The sequence below is a fragment of the Ahaetulla prasina genome, chromosome 2, assembly GCF_028640845.1.
Source record: "Ahaetulla prasina isolate Xishuangbanna chromosome 2, ASM2864084v1, whole genome shotgun sequence".
Taxonomy (NCBI): Eukaryota; Metazoa; Chordata; class Lepidosauria; order Squamata; family Colubridae; genus Ahaetulla; species Ahaetulla prasina.
The window spans coordinates 104,778,103-104,796,135 of NC_080540.1; the positions used below are offsets into that span (position 1 = coordinate 104,778,103).

Genomic DNA, 18,033 nt, shown 5'->3' on the forward strand with positions numbered 1-18,033 from the left:
TCTTCTATCCACTGATGCATTCAAAGGAGTGTTACCCATTTTGGGTATGCTAATACGTGCTGTTGTGTGTGCTAATATGTGCGGCCTACTAACGACCACTGCACTGCTGTATCTTCGGGTTGCTTCAGCACATTCAAGGAAATAGAGCAGAACTATCTGCAGAATAATTTTATTAATAAAAAGCGAATTATCGCGAAAGATCGGCAAAGGCTGGGAGGGAGGGAGGACAATAAGCGGTGGAGAGGTCTACAGTTAGTTCTAGTAATGGACTACAACTCCCATTATCCTTATATCATTTCCCCCATCTAAGGCGATGATGGGTGACGACTCCTCTTCTAAATGTGGTGGGACTCGAGCTTTACGAGCCTATTTCTCTGCCTCCCTGCAAACTCTTCCCCCGAGCTGTATCAATACAAACGCCCCTCCCCTTTCTAGCCAGACCTGCTCCTACAATACCCAGCATCCCCGCGCCTCTCCCTGCCGCCGGGTTAGAAACGTAATAAACACGCGCCACGGTCGCCTTTTCCTTGACGAGTCTGCGTGTCCCAACCTGCGGCGGGAAACCGTGATGCAGAATGCCTGCGACCGCCGCATGAACGGCGCCAACAGCTGTTGCCGTTTCCACTCGTGCTGTGGTGGCCGCCGCCGCCGCCGCCTTCTTACCTCCTGCTGGGAGTAGGAGGGCAACGCGGCCCCGGGACCCGGCCGTGGGGGGAACGGGGGGATGGCGGAGCCCGGCGGGACATCCTCAGGCGCGGGCGGAGCTGGTGGGAATCCCTCGGGGCCGGGCGGGACCGACCCGGCCTCGCTGCCCCCCGGCGACGCGCAGCTCATCGCCCTCATCGTGGGCCAACTCAAGAGCCGCGGCCTCTTCGATGCTTTTCGCCGGGACTGCCTGGCCGACGTCGATACTAAGGTACCGCTGCTGCCGTTGTAGGGAGCTTAATAACCCCCTCCAATAATTTTGCGGGGGAGAAGGATCTCTGTTTTGGGATACTGAGGAAACTTCGAGCCCCGTCGTCCTATGGGTAGTCCCAGCCAGGGACAAGGATTGTTTTGCTCCACGGCGGAAGAAGAGGGCGACGATGGCAACTTGTGTGTCTAATCACACTTATTTAATCTATTTTGTCAAAAATGTACAAGCTAACGTATAAACACGGGCATGAACATAGGAAATGAGTACAAACAAATGGGCTACAGTAGGACAGGGACGATAGGCACGCTGGTTAGAATTAGAATTAAATTAGGATTCTTTATTGGGCAGTAAAGAATTCTAACTCTAAATCTTGCCGTGTTTTCTTGCCCTTTCCACCTGTTTCTTCTCATCCCTCCCCTAACAGTAAATCCAGTAGTGGTTTTGGCCCTGGGGCTGTCTGTCTGTCCTGAAGCAGCCGCCCCTCTTTCGCTAGACTGAGGTGATCCGGATTTGGAGGGAAAACGGGGACAAAAGAGCACTCTACTGGTCTCTGCCAGTAACAAAGGACTGTGTTTTTAGCTAGGCGCCTGTGTTGATCTGAATGTGGGCAGCTTGTCTCCTTCACTTCCTGACTGATCGCTGCGCAGCCATACTCTGTTTTTTCAACTAGAACTAATCCAGATGGGGTGCTTGTAAATGAACCATAAAATAAAATTGTGAGCCCATTGGGAAGGTGGGCTTTTGTCCTCTTTCATGGTGCCACTCAGATTCTTTCAGTGTAAGTCACTGGTGAGATTTAAAATAGGGGACACTGAGAACCAGTGTTCTGGATGTGAGAAATTACTGAACTTTGTATCATGTTAAGGAGCAAGAATATACTACATTAAATCCTAGGTATTAAACTATTATGATTTCTGTAGCCTGGCCGTCATATAGGATCCGGTGTCTTAATGTTCTTTCTGTGCAAAGTAAATTTTGGTACAGAACTCACTACCTCTATAATAAAAGACTGAAACTGCTAATTTTGTTGATAACAAGTTACCACATTGTTAAACTACCTATGCACATTCTTGCTTGGCATTTATACGGTAATATGGATGGGGGCTCAGTGGCTAAGATGCTGAGCTTGTCAATCGCAAGGTCGGCAGTTCAGCAGTTCAAATCCATAGTGCCATGTAACAGGGTGAGCTCCTGTTACTTGTCCCAACTTTTGCCAACCTAGCAGTTCGAACGCACGTAAAAAATGCAAGAAGAAAAATAGGGACCACCTTTTGTGGGAAGGTAACAGCATTCTGTGCACCTTTGGCATTTAGTCATGCTGGCCACATGACCACGGAGATGTCTTTAGACAGCACTGACTCTTTGGCTTTGAAACAGAGATGAGCACCACCCCCTAGAGTCAGGAACGACTAGCACATATGTGCAAGGGAACCTTTACCTTTATCTACGGATGGGGAAAGATAACATTTTGTAAAGTTGTCCTATTATTCTAAGCAGCCAAATAAGTTTAAATCAATGCGTAAGCCTTGGGTTCATAGTTATTTAATCAGATTAGTGAGTTAATTTGTATGTTGCCAAATCCAAACAGCTTCAAGGCAGCTACCAGAATATAGAAAGCGAATTATCGCGAAAGATCGGCAAAGGCTGGGAGGGAGGGAGGACAATAAGCGGTGGAGAGGTCTACAGTTAGTTCTAGTAATGGACTACAACTCCCATTATCCTTATATCATTTCCCCCATCTAAGGCGATGATGGGTGACGACTCCTCTTCTAAATGTGGTGGGACTCGAGCTTTACGAGCCTATTTCTCTGCCTCCCTGCAAACTCTTCCCCCGAGCTGTATCAATACAAACGCCCCTCCCCTTTCTAGCCAGACCTGCTCCTACAATACCCAGCATCCCCGCGCCTCTCCCTGCCGCCGGGTTAGAAACGTAATAAACACGCGCCACGGTCGCCTTTTCCTTGACGAGTCTGCGTGTCCCAACCTGCGGCGGGAAACCGTGATGCAGAATGCCTGCGACCGCCGCATGAACGGCGCCAACAGCTGTTGCCGTTTCCACTCGTGCTGTGGTGGCCGCCGCCGCCGCCGCCGCCTTCTTACCTCCTGCTGGGAGTAGAAGGGCAACGCGGCCCCGGGGACCCGGCCGTGGGGGGAGCGGGGGGATGGCGGAGCCCGGCGGGACATCCTCAGGCGCGGGCGGAGCTGGTGGGAATCCCTCGGGGCCGGGCGGGACCGACCCGGCCTCGCTGCCCCCCGGCGACGCGCAGCTCATCGCCCTCATCGTGGGCCAACTCAAGAGCCGCGGCCTCTTCGACGCTTTTCGCCGGGACTGCCTGGCCGACGTCGATACTAAGGTACCGCTGCTGCCGTTGTAGGGAGCTTAATAACCCCCTCCAATAATTTTGCGGGGGAGAAGGATCTCTGTTTTGGGATACCGAGGAAACTTCGAGCCCCGTCGTCCTATGGGTAGTCCCAGCCAGGGACAAGGATTGTTTTGCTCCACGGCGGAAGAAGAGGGCGACGATGGCAACTTGTGTGTCTAATCACACTTATTTAATCTATTTTGTCAAAAATGTACAAGCTAACAGGTATAAATATAAACACGGGCATGAACATAGGAAATGAGTACAAACAAATGGGGTACAGTAGGACAGGGACGATAGGCACGCTGGTTAGAATTAGAATTAAATTAGGATTCTTTATTGGGCAGTAAAGAATTCTAACTCTAAATCTTGCCGTGTTTTCTTGCCCTTTCCACCTGTTTCTTCTCATCCCTCCCCTAACAGTAAATCCAGTAGTGGTTTTGGCCCTGGGGCTGTCTGTCTGTCCTGAAGCAGCCGCCCCTCTTTCGCTAGACTGAGGTGATCCGGATTTGGAGGGAAAACGGGGACAAAAGAGCACTCTACTGGTCTCTGCCAGTAACAAAGGACTGTGTTTTTAGCTAGGCGCCTGTGTTGATCTGAATGTGGGCAGCTTGTCTCCTTCACTTCCTGACTGATCGCTGCGCAGCCATACTCTGTTTTTTCAACTAGAACTAATCCAGATGGGGTGCTTGTAAATGAACCATAAAATAAAATTGTGAGCCCATTGGGAAGGTGGGCTTTTGTCCTCTTTCATGGTGCCACTCAGATTCTTTCAGTGTAAGTCACTGGTGAGATTTAAAATAGGGACACTGAGAACCAGTGTTCTGGATGTGAGAAATTACTGAACTTTGTATCATGTTAAGGAGCAAGAATATACTACATTAAATCCTAGGTATTAAACTATTATGATTTCTGTAGCCTGGCCGTCATATAGGATCCGGTGTCTTAATGTTCTTTCTGTGCAAAGTAAATTTTGGTACAGAACTCACTACCTCTATAATAAAAGACTGAAACTGCTAATTTTGTTGATAACAAGTTACCACATTGTTAAACTACCTATGCACATTCTTGCTTGGCATTTATACGGTAATATGGATGGGGGCTCAGTGGCTAAGATGCTGAGCTTGTCAATCGCAAGGTCGGCAGTTCAGCAGTTCAAATCCATAGTGCCATGTAACAGGGTGAGCTCCTGTTACTTGTCCCAACTTTTGCCAACCTAGCAGTTCGAACGCACGTAAAAAATGCAAGAAGAAAAATAGGGACCACCTTTTGTGGGAAGGTAACAGCATTCTGTGCACCTTTGGCATTTAGTCATGCTGGCCACATGACCACGGAGATGTCTTTAGACAGCACTGACTCTTTGGCTTTGAAACAGAGATGAGCACCACCCCCTAGAGTCAGGAACGACTAGCACATATGTGCAAGGGAACCTTTACCTTTATCTACGGATGGGGAAAGATAACATTTTGTAAAGTTGTCCTATTATTCTAAGCAGCCAAATAAGTTTAAATCAATGCGTAAGCCTTGGGTTCATAGTTATTTAATCAGATTAGTGAGTTAATTTGTATGTTGCCAAATCCAAACAGCTTCAAGGCAGCTACCAGAATATAGAAACATAGAAAATGGATGGCAGGAAAAGAGCCAATCCACTGAATCTGCGCTTTGAGTTTTTTATTGTTTTTATTTTATCAATTTATTAATGTCATTTGATAATAAACAAGTATCCCAAGCATTTTTAAACTCAGTTACTGATTATTGGCCCACTACTTCCAGTGGAAGTTGGTTCTAAGATTCCTCTTCTCTTTCTGTGAAGGAATACTGTCTAACCCTAAAGGTCAGTGAGAGCAGCGTAATAAAACATGTTTATTGTTTATTGTCCAACAGCTTAAGGAACTTAATAAAACATATGCAAAAGAAATAGCCAACAAAATATCTAGAGTAAAATCTAACATTTAAAATGTCCATAATAATATCACCATTCAAGATAATTATAGAGGGCTTTCCCATTTTTACTGCTTTCTGGAAGACCCGCATTAGTAAATTATTACCTTATTATAGATATAAATGTTGTTGTTTTGTATTATAGTTGCTCCTTAGCCACAATGCTTAGTTTTGACCTTTTGAAAGATGTTTAGCAAGCTATGATGTTTTTAACAGCACTTGCATGAGGAGAGTGCATGGGATATGATATTCTGCATTTAATACCTTAACCCTTACTGGGTTAATACAACTGAACAAGAGTTGTATCCTAAATAGTACTGTCTAAAATCCAAAAGAGAGATGGATCAATTATTTAACTTACATAACACAGCAAGTTTCAAAGACCCTCATTAAGCCTAAGACATTTAGTCAGATGAATGTAATCAATAGGACATTGTTAAAGAATCTACTTTAAATCCTTGCACTGGCTGATTATACGCTACATGATCCCCATTACAAGCTCCTTCTGAGCCATTCCAATAGTAGTTGTATTATGACCATTTTAAGTCCTTCTGCTCTTTCAGAATCTATTTTGTCTTGTGAAAGCTTTCATTTTTAAGAATTTAGACAATATTTCTTGTCAAGTCCTCATCAGCCGTGGTCAAAACCCAGTTTAGGAAGATTATGTATGTTTGCTGAAAGTTAATATACATAACAAACTACATGAACACAAATAAACAATACATATTTTATTAAAACTGTACTGATCAGTAAAATAAAAACATATTGAGATTTTACTTATGGCCAGATGACAAAACATGAAGATAATGCACATTAGGACATCTCATTCAGTTACAATGCCCAGATCATGAGAATCTAAAAAGGAGAGCATATATACCCAACAATAGCCTAACCAAATATATGCCTTAAATCAGCCATCACCAACTGATGGTCCGTGGACCACTGGTGAACCGTAAGAAAATTTTGGTGGTCCACAGAAAAATTATTTGCATTTTTTATATTGCACTAAATCAGGGGTCCTCAAACTACGGCTCCTGGGCTGGATACATGCAGTGAACATTTGTGTTGCTGCAGAGAGTCTCCCTCTTTGGGGTCTTCTTGTGTGGGTCAGAGGGGGGAAGAAATTCCGACTTGGGGTCTGCTTAAGCCTCCTGGTGTGGGGCTTTGGGTGAAGGCTACAGGGAAGTGCCGCTGGTGGCGAGGAGCTGGAGGGCCTTGTTCCAGTGGGACTGCCTCATGGCCTAGAACTGACTGACCATCTCAGCCCACTGAGCCTCTAGGCGCCAGTAGCTGGCCTTGTACTCCTGCAGGTCTTCCCTCTGCTTGGAAAGTCTATGCTCATAGTTCTCAGTGAGGTACTTCTGCTGAGCCTCCTTCTCAGTCAGATCCAATTTGAACTGAGCTGTTTTGCCAACTCTTACTTGTGGTGGCTGCTTAGCTCCAACACCTGCTTTCTGTTGGGGCCATAAGGAGCCAGGGTGGGGAGGCGAAGAGTGGCTGGGAGGGGAGGGGTGAATAGAGGCTGGCGAGGCGCCCCTTGACACGATTGACATCGAGTTGGCCACGCTCACCCAGTCACATGACCACCTAGCCACACCCACCCAGCTGGTCATTAGGCAGATCATATTAGTGGGCCGCGGGATTTAAAATTATGAATTTAGTGGTCCCTGCGGTCCGAAAGGTTGGTGACCCCTGCCTTAAATATATTAGTATTTATATTAGTACATGTTCTACAGTGTTTGACTGTAGAACATGTACTAATCAGAGCGCATGACTGTGATATGGCAATGTTTGTGATCAATGTAAACAAAAGATTGGGTATGATTAACCCTAAACATCCATTGAAAAAGGATTCCTCTTTCTGATAAACAAATTGTCCTAAATGTATTGTCCTAAAGAAAGCACTAGGTTTAATGTCCTATGTCAATGACTCCCAATGTTTTTTAAGAAGGAAGAAACATAGAAGCATAAGTATATTCTAAGGATGTAAATTAGCAGAAAGGTTTAGTAAAGAATTAAGAGAGATAAGGAATAAAATGTAAATATTGTATAAGTTGGATAGGATATACATTAACGTGCATATTTGATAAAATCCATGTACAATTAATAAAACTTAACAGACTATCACAGATTGTAAAAAACAAACTGGAGGGAATTACATGACAGTATTAGTCCCCGATATAATAGAATATGCTAGGGGTTTAAGCCTTCACCACAAAGGTCTCATCTCAAATGGCATTGACATGAGACCTTTGTACATTTACTGTCACGCACCTGAGTTACCAACTATGGGAAATGAAAGGAAAAGGTATACAAAATAGCCCAAAAGAGTGTTGAAAGTTGATGTAACCCAAGCTAGTAAAAAGAAAAGATCATAGCCTTCTAGATAAGCAAAGGTAAAGCATTGAGCAGAAGAAGAATAAAATAGCTATCAAAGATAGAAGGATTTAATGTAAGCTAAGAGATCAAATACAAGGTCACAAAGTTGTTTCATATTGACACAATAATATCTAATGATTGAATATATATTGTATCATGAGGCTAAAAATCAAGGCAAACAGATGAACGTAACCTTTATCTAAAACAGATAATTCATCTCTAAAACCTTCTAACAACATAATCTCTAGTCTTGTGATGAACAGTATACAACTTTTTATTACTATATTTTTTGGACTATAAGATGCACTGGAGTATAAGACGCACCAAGATTTCAAAGAGGTAAACAAGAAAAAAAGTTTTTGCTCTCCCGGGCCCCCAGGAGCATTCTGCAGGCCTCTCAAACCCTCTGTGCATCCCATTTTTGCGAAAAATGGGATGTGCAGAGGCTGGGAGGCCTGCAGAATGCTCCTGGGGCTGGGAGGCAAATGCCCTGCTTATGAAAAATGGGCCCATTTTCATGAAAAATGGGCCCTTTTTTGGCCTCACAACCCGCTCACACATCTCCCATTTTTGCCCTCCCCAGCCCTCAGGAGCACTCTGCAAGCCTCTCAAAGCCTCTGCGTGCCCTTTTTTTGCAAAAAATGGCCCTGTTTTTGGCAAAAAACGGGACCGTGGGGTGGAGTTTCGGAAGGCCAAAAATGGCTGTATTCAGTGTATAAGACGCACCAACATTTCCATCCTCTTTTGGGGGGGGGGGGAGGGAGTGTATCTTATACTCCTATAAGTACGGTATATATTCTATTTCTAGTATATATAATACTGTCTCCAATTTCTGCTATAAGTCTTATTCCCCTCATGGAATTGAGTATTATTTCCTTGTACTACATTTTGTAAACACATTAACAACACAAATAATGTATATAATATTTTCTGAACTCCAGATGCAGCCAGATAGCAAAATATAATTGATAAAACTGTAAAATAAATACTCACTACCTTGTCATTAAATGGCTATTTTAGATGGGATTTTAAAAGATTCTATACAATATCAATTCAATAGAATAACATATTCTGAATGCATGACAATTTTGGGGGAATGATATTCTATTCCATTTGCCCAATATCGTCAGTCTGTATTCTTGTACTTTTAACAATTATTGTACAATAAGTACAATAGCACTTCTAAATGTAAAAATTCAGAACATATATTTAGTGAACAAATAGCAGGCTCTTTCAGGGTCAAACTGTATAGAAAGTTTATAATCATAAGCTTTAACTCTTTTAATTTATGATGTAGTTCTCTTCTATCAGAATTATGTAAAAGTTAGCAGATTAGAAGATGCTCAAAATTTGTTAAATTGTGTTATGTACTAAAGTTTATATATATTCTTGAAATTAATCAGGTATTTTTAAATATAAAAACATCATACTTTCATAAAATGAATATTAGAACATAAGATTCAAAACTAAATCTTTAAATTCTGGGCAGGCATGCTGGCTGGCAATGATAGAGGCTGGAATCCAGCCATATCTAGAATTTGCATCCCTGCTTTAAAGTTCTTTTGATATATAATTTTCAGAAAACAATACTGTATACTTTATTTTCCTCTACATGTATCCTTTCTTTCTCTAATAAACTATGTATAAGTCTTTCTACTTTCAAATGAACACTTTGCTAATAACATTTTATCTAAAGAAGCTTTACTGTTCTACTTGTCAAAAGGCAACCTTTGCTGTCATTCTTCTACTTATTATGGACGGATCTTTTGAATTTTATCAGGAATATATGTGGAGCCTTTACCCGAAATCCTACTGGACAAGAATTTATATAAATCAATACAGAAGTACTATATGAGGGGAAAAGGTGCTTCAGAGCACATGGAGGCGTGAATTGAACACGCAATTGCAACCCTTTAAAGTAGACCTTTGCCATAATTGGGTGGCTGTCTTCTGCAGTGAAAAGAGTTTGTTTTAAGAACAGAAACTGACAGAGCTACGGTAACTGACAGGCATACCTATGAAGTATCTTTTTTTCTTCAGAGCTAATGCACTGCATCATCTTATTTGAAGAATATTCTTTGTGTGTGCTGTTCCAAAAGAATGGGTGAAAAGCATGCTCTTGACAAGCAGAATGTATGCTTCCATGCTTTCCCCTGCTTGTTTCGTTTTCTTATGTTTCAGTTTGCTGTTAGGCTTTATTTTGTTTTTCTTTTAGTATTGCTTCTCAAAAGTTTGACCAGGATAAATCTTTGTCCCCAAGGAGGGTTTTATAAGAAACCCATCAAGTTTGTTGTATTCATTATACAATTTTGTTTAGCCAGCTTATCAGAATTTGAGACAAAAAGTGGACAACTTTGTATCTACCCACCTGGATAAGCAAGAATGGAACCCAGCAATGAACAAAAACCAACTGCGGAATGGGCTCAGACAAAGTGTGATTCAGTAAGTAGAAGGTACTAAATATAAAAATCGTTGAAGATAAATAAGTCCTTATATTTGGATAAGAATTAGAAGAATGCTTCCTGGTGGTTTATAGGCCTTCATCTAAATACGTTTTACCTATTGAGGTGTTACTTAGGCATCTTTGGAGTCTTACAAATAGGCTGTGTGGACATTTTGATGTGGTGCAGCTGTTTGTGCAACCAATTGGACACAGGTTTGCTACCCCGTAAACTTCTTTAAAAAGTCCTCCCTTTTCATAGGTTCATGCTGTAGTCATATAGTATCAAGAAAACAGCATGTTTCAGTTAAGGAGAGATGACAGAGTTTATATAGAAATCCCCATATACTTGGTTAGATTTTCAGAGAAAGCTTGAACATACAGTATATGCAATATATTATATAAATGTAATATGATGGGGCATCTGAGCATTCTTACAGGACTTGTGTTTCTAGAGCAAGTGGCCACATAATGGAGGATTACAAGCAACCCTTCTTTTGAGGAGAAAATAGCATATTGGTAATTTGCATTATTTTAAATTTCTCCTCTTTTATCACCTCCAATCCCAAATAAGACTCAATAGTTCTATCAGCTTAAAATTGAATAGTGTACTTTTGTCCAGCAGAGGGCAGTGGTAACATACTTTTTGTACAGTTTCCTTTTGTACAGTAGTTATTGCACTTAATCAGTTTACACAGCATTGCATGTGTTCTTTGTAAATATAGAGAGAATATCCACTAGTTTAATTATATCCTGTGGTTTAAGTAAAATTAGATTTTGAATGCTTTCTATAACTTTTTAATTTTAATATAGTAAATTATTCAGTAGAAATTATTGGAATGCATCTTCTGTTTGAAGCATGCATTGAAGAAGAAATATTGAATTACAGTCTGTTGCCATACATCTGCCAAAAACGTATAGTAGCAGATATTTAAAAACATAGCCAAGAAAAAAAAGAAACAGTAAGAAAAACTGAAATAAAGTAGAAAAGAGATATAAAAGCTATAAAAAACTGAATAAAAATTCAGAGTAACGTAAGATTAGCATTGCATATTAAGATGCCTTGTATCAGTTTAAGACTTTAAAACCATTATGGAATTAAGCCAATGTTCGTTAATTTTAAAAATGATCAGTATAATACAAATCATAAGAAATAACAAAATATTTAATATAAAAATTGTATAGCTATCAAGCTAAAATTAATATAAAAACCTATGTTAAGAAAAGCCTAAACCAAATGTAGTTCATATCCATATGTAGAATTATAATCCACAAATGTTTATGAGATAAATTATGTTATGTATCAAACTTATTTTTGAAATATAAGATTATTTTTAACAAGATGGATCTCCCATAGCTTAATTTGCCATTCTTGTAAAGAGGGAATTATATGTGATCTCTACTAAAAGGCATAAAAATCTGGGCAGCTGTTGCCATATAAAAAGCCAATTTAGTATATTTTGTAAGATAGAAGTTTGGTAATGTTTAATGAAGACAGTTGGCAGAAAAGAGAATTCAGCCTTTAAAGCTGTTTCATTCTGTAATATATCATCTTTCAAAATTGTTGAGCTTTACAACAGTGCCACCAGATAGAAAAATATTATCTGACCTATGGTACATTTCCAGCAATTTTCAGAAAATGTGACTATCTTGGCAATCTTCACTGGAGTAATATACCAGTGGTAAAACTTATTGTATTAGTTTTCTCTATGTGTAACATTCATTTGTCTTCCATTTAACAGCCATCCTATTGTTGCATAGCAGTTGTATAGTTTAAATTCTATATTCATTTAATCATATCATCTTCTATTTGTTCAGTTCAGTTCCTAAGTCATATTTCAATAACATCTTCTAAATGAGTCCAACAGGTGTTCTGAAATAGGTTTTTCACATATTGTCATAACTAACCATTTGCCTTGTTTCTATAATTCCTTTTGAATCATGTTGTTTATTTGGAGGTATTGAAAATAATAAAGTGAATCTGACCATTTGAATTTTGAAAGATTTAATTTTTGGGTTTTTGTAAGAATTGTCTTACAGCCTATAAAATTACTACACTTATCAAATTTTCATTTTCTTGGAAATTTAACATTGAAACAAAGGAAAGTAAGTCTGACCTGATTCTTTTTCTGTGTTTAGATATGCTAAAATATAAGTGCCATAATAATGTTTGGTGAAGTTCAGAGATGGCGCTGATAAAGGCCTGTTTTAAATTCTAACATCAAGACTCTCAGAAGTGAAGGACTTAAGGCTCTAACTGGCAATTTTAAAAATTACTTTTTATTTATATCTAAATGCCTGTGAAGATTCTCAGTCATCTAGATCATGGTTGTCCCTTTTTTCAAAAGGCAACTGGACTTTCTTTGTTTTTCTGTTGAAGATATTTTTCTTCTCATCCAAGAAGCTTCTTCAGTTCCTATCTTTATTTACTTATTTATATCCCACCTTTATTATTTTATAAACTGAAGGCAACAAATTACCTGGCCATAGACTATATAGTGTTTGTGGGTAATGTTATTTATTCATCTAATGCTGTTTCAGTCACAAAATGCTAACAATTTCAGTTATGCTCAAATTGAAAGTCTGTGTAACCAAAACCAGTCATAAAACATATCTTCTGTGAAATAGATTGAAACCCGTATAATACATGCTGCTGAAATTTCTTTTTTAAAAAATCAAGGGGAAATGCATCTCAAACATGTCATCTAATCCGTTTGGAACACCATAATTGGAGAGACCCACACTGGCCCTATTTAAATGAGCCCTTAAAACCTGAGCCCTCAGTTAAAGCAATCAATGTTTAACGGTCATTGATTTTTCTGGATATTCTTCTTTAGGTGAGGTAATTTTTTGTTTTTACTCTTTTGTTTTTTACTGTATATTTTGTACGTTCCCCAGAGAGTTAATTTTTTGTTTTTACTCTTTTGTTTTTTACTGTATACTTTGTACGTTGCCCAGAGACATTGGGGCTGTTCATAAATTCAATTGGCGGGAAAGTAACAGTATTCCCTGCTCCTTTAACATTTAGTCCAGCCAGCCACATGACCACAGAGACATCTTCGGACAGCACTGGCTCTTCAGCTTTGAAACCGAGATGAGCACCGCCCCCTAGAGTCGGGAACGACTAGCACATATGTGCTAGGGGAACCTTTACCTTTACCTTTTTAAAATTCAATTGAAAAATTAACAAATGTGGAAGTGATCAGATTAGCTTTCTCTAGGACAAAGGCAGTTAGCACCTTAACTGAAAATCACCTCTAGGGGCAACAGTGAGAAGAGCTTAAATTCACAAAGTAAAGTAAAGCTGTTACCTGATTGTAATGTTTAATGTGACAGAAAGAACATGTTAAACCCATGACTGGAAAATAGTTTTATCTATTAACATATTTGATGTTAATTTAATGTTGGCACAAATTAAATGGACATTAATTTTGCCCTAGCTTCATGTGCTATACTTTCAAATACAGTGCCCATTGAACCCACCTTGCAGTATAGCAAGACCTCCAGGCCTCATTTGTATGAAATAAGATGTGGGTGTTTAATATAAATAGAGCAGGAGCACACACTGAGTTCAAAATATTGTTTGGTTTAGTTGTACAGCTTAATCAAGGTAGGGCAAAGACTATGAAGCATTTCTCTTGATTTCTTTCTGGACAGTATAACCAGATCTACAAATCGTTTGCAACACCAATCAATACTAGTTACCACGAATTTATTCCAAGATGCATTTTGTAAGCCATCTTTATGATTTGATATAGTCAGTTTGGGAAATCAAGAAATTTTTAATCTGAGGCAAACCTTCTTGATGTAATAGAATAAATCTAAGGAGAAAACAGCATCTGTCTCACTAATTCTTAGCTTTGCTTGTTCTATGGTTGTGGATATCCTTTTTCTTGTTTCTTGGGACAAACTATGCACCACATAATACCTCCTTTTTCACTTAATAAGTTTGCCTCAGAAATAAGATAAATATAAATAACATCATCAATTAAATTCTGCCTGTGTTAATCTTGTGTATACTCAGGTTTCTAGGTATAATTCTGGTACTATAGTAAACTTGCCCACTATAATAGCAATATTGCAGCCTTTATCTGCACTGTGTAGAGCTACTATTGCAGTACAAGGCACGACTCAACAAATAGGAGGTAGAAAAGCATTAGAGCGGATCGAGGTTCATGCCAGATTAGACCTGCCCTTCTGAAAGGCTGAGTGTCAAAGGATACTGATCTTCTTAAGTGCCCACGTAGCCTCAAAATAGCAGGTACTGTTAGTTTTCTGCCCAGGAGGTAGGGTCACATTAGGTTTGGATTTGCGTTCCCAAATGCTCTTCAGTGTCTCTGTTTTTGCTTCCTGGCTTTTTGCAGACATGACTTAACCCAAACAGACAGCTGATTCCCTGCTCTCTTTATCCAGCACAGCCTTGAAGCAAAGTCACTTCTTGGGTTTTGACACACTGTTCTCAGAAAAGCTCTCTGTCATGTGTTGCAAGTGTTTGTTTTCGTCTTGTGAAAAAAGTTCCCATATGTCTAGACTTGGCAGAGGTCAGAGCAATTGACAGTGGTAGAGCCTGGGATGAATGCCACCTTTCTCTTCTTCTCTTGTACCAGCCAAAAAGGTCACTTCCCTCACCCACACACCTATCCTTACCAATGGGTGTGCTTTTCCCCCCTCTGCTTTGTGTGGAGGCATGTTTTATTTATTCTTATTTGCATCCCACAAGCACCCTCACTCAGCTTCTGACCACGATACTTTTTAAGTGGTTGGGCGACCACATATCTGTTGTCCATTTTGCAAGCACCCTCGAAAGTGCAGGTTCAGAGCCATCTGGGTTTTCTTTACAAAAGGTGGGATGCTTCTCCCATGTAAATGCTACCAAGAATGCTGTCATTCTTACCACTGTAAGGCTAATTGCAGTTGACATGATGGCTCCAGAGAGCTCTAGGTGGGGGCTTGCAGGGAAGATCTTTGACAGAAGCTGAATGGCTCTTTTGTCTCTGCCCCAGGTCAGGGATGCTGGAAGCTGGAGTGGACAGAATTATTTCTCAGGTGGTGGATCCAAAACTTAACCACATCTTCAGGCCGCAGATAGAGAAGGCAATTCATGATTTCCTGGCTGCACAGAAGAAAGACGACTTGGTGCCAGCTCCTCCTCCTCCCCCAGAGCCTGAGAGTCAGAATCCTTCTCCACCCCAAGATGCCTCGTAAGGTCTGGTATTACTGCATGTCTTTCTTTACACACATTTGTAAACCTTTCGTGAGTCACTGGTGTAAATCAAATAGCCAAAAGACAGTGTCAGGTCAGTGCCAAAATTACTACAAAAGTAAGAACAAGCTGTGACTTTGAAGTCTGTAATATTTGTCATTAAAAGACTGCAGTATTGTACTTGGTCCTCTGTCCTCTCTGTTAGTGATAGTACATTTTTTACCAGGCAAGGCAGCAATTTGGTTATTGAATAGCTACTCAAAGATACAGGAAGAATTGCAGCTCAAATTATCCTTGAGTAAAGGCTTAACTATTAAAACTCCATTAATCTTGAAAAAACAAAAAACAAAACAGACCAGTCATTAAATATATAAAGAACGACATAGATTCATGTATAGCTAAGCTTGAATTATCTTAATTAACCGATTTGGGTAACTTACACAATTGATTAGGAGTCAATAGCTATCTCCCAGGTAGCTCTCATCTTGTAGGACATTGATATGTTTTGTAGACTCCAGATAGAGCATCCCAATATGGGTAAATACTAACCCTTTCTATTAGGTGCTCCATATAACACAACTCGCTATTCTGAATCAAAAATTAATGGCAGTGAATTTGGATGTGCATTGCTTTGTTATCATGAAGTTAGAGATTTAGGGAACCTCTTAGAATTTAGAGAACCAGATCTACAGTTCCTATTTTTAGCAAAGCTCCAACTTGCTCAAAGACAGGAATAGGAAATTTGCCTTTTGGTTTTTGAGCTTCCCTTCTTCACCAGAATCATGATTTGCTACCTGGTAGGCTGCCTCATAGAGAAAATCCGGCCTCTACTGCAGAGGGTTTTCTCTGTCTTCGCACGTGGTGTGCATATAAAGTTTAGTGTGGTATTAAGGACATACCCCTTTCCTTATTTAGACATACAACAAGAATAGATTCTCTTTTAAAGCTACGCCTCAAGGCATTGGAAAGCACAAGGTCTTGTTGCTTCTAGGATTCTTTTAAAGGTAAGTCAGATGGCAAAGAAACTCCACTTTTTAGTGTATAAAATAACTCTGTATTTTAGTTATTTGTCAAGAGAAAATACAGTTGCCAAATCCTGATAACAACACTGAGAACACACTCCTTAATCTTTGTTCCGTTATCACAGCATATTAGTACATCAATCTTACCATTGATAAACCAAGTAATCAGGTTTATGCTGAATTTAGAGCCTTTTTGTTTGGCTATTAACTAGGTTGAAGTAGCAGCTGGCTTAATGACAGTATAGCAAAACTGATTTTTATCTTTTCCTTTTGCAGTGCATTTCTGGATTTAAGGTGGCTACAGTTTCAAAACCCAGGCTGACAATTTGGCAACGGGCTACATTTCTGCAGGAATACAGATTGTCGGCTATTATCAACTGCGATTGAGGAACAGGGTTGGCAAAAGTCACCAGTGGTTTCTGTTTGGAATGGAGGGATCAACTAGATGTGGAAGAGTATTGCTATTTGCTGAAGTAGCATCTGTTTTGCTATTTCTGTGTTTGGGGAATGACATCTTTTTAAGGAGCCACAATAGGGAAAAGGGTTTCAGGTGTGATGTTAGTGGATTTGGTGGTATCAGGAAATGTAGCAATAGGAAAGGGTACATTTTTCAGTATGCTTGGTTTCCTTAGAAGCCGCTGTGTCAGAATTACCCAGAAGGCTAGGTAATTGAGCAGTGAGTATGCAAGTATAAAGCAGTTCAATTTACTAGAAAATGATTCTTGGGTCTAGATCATTATTGAATTTAAGTAATACCTCACTTGCAGTGCCTATCCAAGTCTCTTTCAACTACAAGAATTTTTCATAATTGGCTTTTTACCAGTGTCCAAAGCAAAGTCTGTGCCAGATTTCTGGGGGTGATGTCTTTTATACCTTGATGCTTAGTTCCCTTACAGTCTGATCAAAGAAATTGGCATGGAACAAGAAATGGCTTCTTCTGGGGGCTTTGCAGTAGGAGACCATTGTCTCATTTGTGACATTCTTCAGGTGCCTGTTCAAAGCTGCTTAGAGAGCCTCAAAAACTCTCTGATGGACATTTGTGTGCAAATATTTGGCAAGCAAATATCTGAACACTTTTAATAATAAAATGTTAGAAAAAATCTCAGTTGTGGAAGTGTTTTTATATATGGATATCTATTCCATCACAATGAACTAATGTATCTGCTCAGTGGTGTTTGCTGTCCATTTCTAAGGATTTGTTGGAATTCGAAAGGGTGAGAAGGCTTCGGAAATTGAATGTTCAATTTTATGCCTCCATAAAGCAGTCTCTTAACACTAGTTAAATAAACTAGTTTAATACAATACCAGGCCAATACGTTAGGGACTTTTGTATTGTTCTTACTCTACAATAAGTATTTGTAATGTTTTACTTCACTTTCCATATTAGTGAAGGAAATGAAGAGAAACCATCAAACGCTCAATGGTTGTGAAATCTTTTTAAGGGCACTGGATTTAATCTCTTTCGAATCGCTTTTGGAAATTAACTATTTAACTATCTTAAGACTAATAGGGAACTTCAAAATGACAAGTTAGTAAAAATCATCTTATGTGCTTACCTTTATTGCAGAATAAAAGAAAAATTAACTATAGATCTAAAGAATTTAAAATAAACGATAGAAAGCTAAATAAGAATTTAACTCAAAAGTTATAAATCAATTAAGGGACCACACAAATTTGGAATACCAGTAGTTTTGTTATAAGATTTTAGAAATAATTATATATAAATAGACAACACCTTTGTGGGAACCAAATTATTTTAAAGTCATAAC

At 39.5% G+C, this 18,033-nt stretch overlaps 1 protein-coding gene across 2 annotated transcripts; it reads left to right on the forward strand.

Annotated features, from left to right (window-relative positions):
* The first annotated feature begins 691 nt into the window (after positions 1–691).
* Positions 692–17,228, forward strand: BOD1 (biorientation of chromosomes in cell division 1). 2 transcript variants are annotated; one of them, XM_058168222.1, is made up of 4 exons: positions 692–916; positions 9,917–10,041; positions 15,043–15,245; positions 16,541–17,228. In XM_058168222.1, exons 1-3 carry the CDS (start codon positions 725–727, stop codon positions 15,242–15,244), a joined length of 519 nt encoding a protein of 172 aa, XP_058024205.1. In that variant the 5' UTR covers positions 692–724; the 3' UTR covers position 15,245; positions 16,541–17,228. The 2 variants fall into 2 exon arrangements, with proteins under 2 accessions (XP_058024205.1, XP_058024204.1); XM_058168221.1 differs by lacking the exon at positions 692–916 and adding an exon at positions 2,909–3,270.
* Positions 17,229–18,033: the final 805 nt, after the last annotated feature.

Bases quoted from the DNA above. Each gene is read 5' to 3' on its own strand.
- BOD1 (XM_058168222.1), top strand. From the start codon at position 725: ATGGCGGAGCCCGGCGGGACATCCTCAGGCGCGGGCGGAGCTGGTGGG. The intron at 917-9,916 runs GTACCGCTGCTG...AATTTTGTTTAG, and splicing joins TGGCCGACGTCGATACTAAG to CCAGCTTATCAGAATTTGAG. The intron at 10,042-15,042 runs GTAAGTAGAAGG...TCTCTGCCCCAG, and splicing joins CTCAGACAAAGTGTGATTCA to GTCAGGGATGCTGGAAGCTG.